The 4,995-nt window shown below is 36.7% G+C and overlaps 1 protein-coding gene across 1 annotated transcript; it reads left to right on the plus strand.

Annotated features, from left to right (window-relative positions):
• Positions 1-385: 385 nt before the first annotated feature.
• LOC114820446 (protein FAR1-RELATED SEQUENCE 5-like) lies at positions 386-1,267 on the plus strand. The gene is made up of 2 exons (XM_029091070.1): positions 386-809; positions 1,020-1,267. The coding sequence occupies exons 1-2, from the start codon at positions 386-388 to the stop codon at positions 1,265-1,267; spliced, it is 672 nt and encodes a 223-aa protein (XP_028946903.1).
• The last annotated feature ends 3,728 nt before the right edge of the window (positions 1,268-4,995 follow it).

Here is a 4,995-nt window from a genome sequence, read left to right on the forward strand (position 1 = left end):
TGGTTCACTGGGTGTGTTTTTGTCACCTAGAGAAGGAGAGATTAAGGTTGTCTTCGCCAAGAAAGAGAGGCAGATAAGGAGGTGGTGAAGGATGTCAGGCTCGATTTCATGTAGGTTGATGTTGTACTCGTGTTGGAGTTGACAATGTGGTTCATCTAGAAGCTGTGAAGAAACCAAGATTGTGAAGGTGAGTCTCTGAAGAAATCCAGAACCTCTGTTGTAATCCATTTCCATTCAACTTCAATTTATAAAATTATGGGATTTTACTTGGTTGAAATTGTGAAATTGGATTTTAGATATATAGGTGCAAAAATTTTGCTGGGTTATGATAAGTTGTGTTGTATTTATGTAGATTTGTAGCAGGTAGACATAGAAGTGTAAATCGATGGGGAATAAGTTAGAAATAGAGCTACTATGGGGAAAGAGTGCAGAGGATCAATCTGGTGCAGGGAGTGTTGAATTAGTTTTTTCAACGGTAAACGATGAGTTGAAACCAAAATTTAAAATAGAGTTTGAGTCATTGGATGAAGGATATACTTTTTACAACAATTATGCACTTGTAGTGGGGTTTGGGATTCGGGAGAATAGTAATAAAAAGTCCAGTAATGGTGAATGTTGGTTACGGAAAGAATTTGTTTGTTGCAAAGAATGCAAGAAGATGGTGGATACTAATCCCAAACCTAATAAGAAAGGTAGGAGGGGAGATGCTAGAATTGAGTGCAAGGCAAAAATTACGCTGAATAAGGGAATTGGTAGTGAAACATTTACTGCAACAGTTTTCAATGAATCACACAACCACCCTATGTCAAGTGTGTCACACTTATTTAGATCAATTGCCAAGTTTCAAAGGCAAAGACGGCGATGATTGAACAATGTGTGTAGGCCAAATATTTCCATAAGTAAACAAGTGGGTTTATTGGAGGTGTAAAGTGGACGAACTGGAAACATTGGTTGCACTCCCAAGAATATGTATAACGTCGAACATCAGTAGTGAGCTCATCTAATTGGGCATGATGCAGAAATGTTGAAAGAGCATTTTGAGGATGAGAAAGAGAAAAACGATTCATTTTATTTGAAGATGGAGATTAACGAAGGCAGAACACTTGGGAATTTCTTTTGGGCGGATGCTAAGTCACGACGTGCTTACGACCATTTTGGTGATGTGATTATGTTTGACACCACTTTCAACACCAATGTGTATGGGATGATGTTTGCTCCTTTGTTAGGAGTTAACAACCATGGTCAAACCGCCAAGCCATTTAAATAGGTTTATTAATTGAAATGCCCCCATAAGCTACCATTTACTCTCAATTTACCCTCTAAAACTGGTTTTGTCTCACTTTACCCCCATAAACTGACATTTTCAACTCTTTTGGTCTCACCTCACCCTATTCCGTTAAAGAATTGTTAAATTCAAGGGCATTTTAGATTTTGTACACATCTATTTACCTCTAGCATACACACTAAACCAACCTTAACGTCATTTTTGACAACTTTAATTCAAACCACATGAGTTAGAGATTTTTTTTTTCAAAAAAATAAATTATTCAATCAATAGCAAAATTCTGAGCAACAATGTGAAACTTTTGGTTGTAAATTGTGCACATTTGCTTTAGATGTTTTTTTGGTTTGGGAAGTATTTTGGATATGGTAGTTTAATAGCTTTTTTTTTAATTATATTTTGTGCAACTGTTCTGAGATCAAATTTGTATGGTGGTTAGACCAATTTCAACTAGAAAGATATCTTGAAATAGGCTAATCATGTTTCCTTTATGTTGTAATGAGTATTTTCAAGTGCAAAGTTTTGAGCCAATATATGATTTTCGTTCAATTTTCGTTCAATATCTCGTATTTACATGAATTCATATGATTTTCGTTCAATTTTGATTTTTTTAATTGACTAGTTACTAAGTTTTGATTTCCATAGTTAGTCATTAAGTTTTGATTTCCATAGTTAGTCATTAAAAAACCGTAGACCTTTCAGGATCACACTAAGTATTTTTGGATAGAGCTCAATCTCGCAAACACTTAGACAAAAAATGTTCGTGAAACAAAGGAGAAATAAGCGAGTAAAGCCATGGGTAAAATGGTCATTTTGACTGTATAATTCTGGAAGGTTCCAAATTTGTGGGAGGGGTCCCGTTTGTGATAGCCATGTGGGTGGCCTTGATTGGACACCCCCTTCCCCTTGACCCGCATGTACAACTCAATGTGTTTCTAAGCGAGTTTCTCTGGCTTTTTACAGCGAGCTCTGCCGATAAGGCTTGCAGCCACCATCACCGTTAGACTCACCTCCTCATCCCAATCATAACCCACCTATCCTTGTCACCATTTGGCCTCTGTTCATGATGGTTCAAAGTCGCATTTTTTCTGAAACTTCATGGGAGGCAATTGCCCACCTCTGGCCACCTCGATATATCCCACCACCACCATAAGACTCACCAAGGGTTGGGCTACAAAATCCATAGCTCTCACTAGTGACCCGACCATGTCTATCTTTGTTGCTCTGGTTCCATTTCCATAATCCGAATGATGTGATGCGATTGTTTAAGCCTAGTTATGTAAATGGGCGCCATATGGCCTTTTGTAATAAATGAAAATCTGACCGTTGGTTTGTCACGAATTTATAGCATGTGGTTATACATAATATTTAAGGACGTTAGGAATTTACAGATCAATAATCTAACGTACGAGTCTTCCGGATTGGATTACTAAGGTTGTTGATCATATTGTTGACCACGTTCACCTAAGGTTGACTTTTAATCAAAAGTCTCAAATCGATCTTGAATGCTGAAATTACCATTAGTAGAGACCCAATAGAGACTAGTGGGTCTATCTTGGTTAGTGAGCGTCCTAAAGGATATGTATCTCAATATGCGTGCAAGTGGCACTTTACCGGGATTTACGTGCGTATCAAGCTTCACGATGACAATAATAATAATGTGCAACTACTAGTATGAAGTGATAAGCTAAGGACCATATTAGAATTATTCCTTAGAGCTTGTACGTCTATGTGATTACATATTTGTTGGTCATATGGAATTGATTGTGTGTGTGTTTACAATTGTAATTCTTATTGAATTAATGTATAAGCTATGATGTGTGATGTTGTGAGTGCACCATGTAGCAGTTGGTACATAGAGGGTCTTACCTTGTTAATCCGCATTGGGGGACCACACACATTTTAGGGGTGACTCCGCCTAGTTAATCTGCATTAGGAGGGGTCACTGTTTACCTTGCTATATCATTTCCATATATTGTTCTGCATAGTTAATCTACATTGGGGGACCATACGTGCTTTAGAGGTGACTCTGCCTGGTTAATCCACATTTGAGAGTCACTACCTACTTGGTTACATTACTTCCATAGGTGGTCCAGCCTAGTTAAACTGCACTAGGGACCACACTATATGATGCTTGCCTATGGTCCTGCATGGTTATTCCGTATTAGAGGATAGTAAACATTTTAGGGGTGACTCAGCCTGGTTAATTCGCATTAGAGGGTCATTACCTACTTAGTCACGTTATATCCATATGTGGTCTTATCTGGTTAATCTGCATTAGGGGATAACGTTATCAGATGGATGCCTATGGTCCTACTTGGTTAATCCACATTGGAAGACCATACGCATTCTTGAGATGGGTGTCGTTGAGTGGTCTGAAACTGTATATTTGTTGGATTCTATTGAATGGCCTCGAATCCTTTTCCTGATTCGGCTCCGTTAAGTGGTCCTGAACCCTATCTTTGTTGGATTTTGTTGAGTGGTCCGAAGTCCATTTCCCTATTCAGTTCTATTGAGTTGTGTTGGAACTAGATCCCTAGAAATATTTATGGTTCCTTTTAGCTGGTCTAGAATGTGGAAACATAAGAGCTGTAATTTTCAGTCAAACTGTGTGGCTCTAGCCCTATTGTTGAACATGTTTATGAACGAAAGATTTGATAATTTTTGTGATCCGATTTAGAAAGAACGATTGATGTCTGTGTGATTCCTTCAAGATTTCCACCTAGTTTATTTATAATCTTATAAAGTATGATTTTATAATTGATTTTGACTTGATTAGTTGATCAATGTGGTTGAAGATTATTATTGTGTATCGTTGGTTCATTGAAATGTTATTGTTGTTGATTGTGGTTTTGTAGATGGAAACATTATGATGTATATGAATGATGAAATGACATATTGGTGCATTATGAATGTCGAGAGTTGTCTAGAACTCTATGTTTATGGCCAGTGGATGTATGAGAAATTTCGAAACTTAATGGATGGGTGAACTACGAATGGCTTGATCCCTTTTTAGGGTATGTAGGCAATATTACACAAAGGTTAGATGCAACCACAAAATAAAAAGGAAAAGTTCTTACGCTATTGGACCATTAATTTGTGTTTTGTTTATGTCTCGGAATCGAGGCATGACGGTTAGATTGATAAATTCTGACGTCAATCCTAGAGGTATCTTGGAATCGGAACGTGATAACATGGATGCCTTGCAAGTGAAATGACTGTAAGAAAAAAAAATGTAACCCTTATTTTGGGTAATATAATGATTTTGTTGCTCGGAATTTTTTTATTGATAGAATATTTATTTAAAAAAATGCCCAAAACTCATGGGTTTGAATTAGAGTTGTTAAAAATGGAATGGAGGTTTATTTAGTGTGTAGGTTAGATTTAAATAAATGTGTATAAAATAAAATGTCTACAATACCCTTGAGTTTAACAATTTGTTAATAGAATGGAGTGAAGTGAGACCAAAAGAGTTGAAAATATTAGTTTTAGGGGGCAAAATGAGACAAAACCAGTTTTATGGGGTAAATTAAGACTAAATTGTAATTTCAGAGGACATTTCAATTAATAAGCCTTCTAAACGTGAAACATGTTCATTAGTTTGTCACATATATCATTGTATCGAAGTGCAAAATGGATGAAATAATGCTATATACAAGCCCTTTATCTAAAGGGATCTCCATTTTTGGTAAAAAAAAATAGAGACTCGCTGT

Source organism: Malus domestica, chromosome 13 (assembly GCF_042453785.1).
Source record: "Malus domestica chromosome 13, GDT2T_hap1".
Taxonomy (NCBI): domain Eukaryota; kingdom Viridiplantae; phylum Streptophyta; class Magnoliopsida; order Rosales; family Rosaceae; genus Malus; species Malus domestica.

Bases quoted from the DNA above. Each gene is read 5' to 3' on its own strand.
- LOC114820446 (XM_029091070.1), top strand. From the start codon at position 386: ATGGGGAATAAGTTAGAAATAGAGCTACTATGGGGAAAGAGTGCAGAG. The intron at 810-1,019 runs GTGTGTCACACT...GGCATGATGCAG, and splicing joins ACACAACCACCCTATGTCAA to AAATGTTGAAAGAGCATTTT.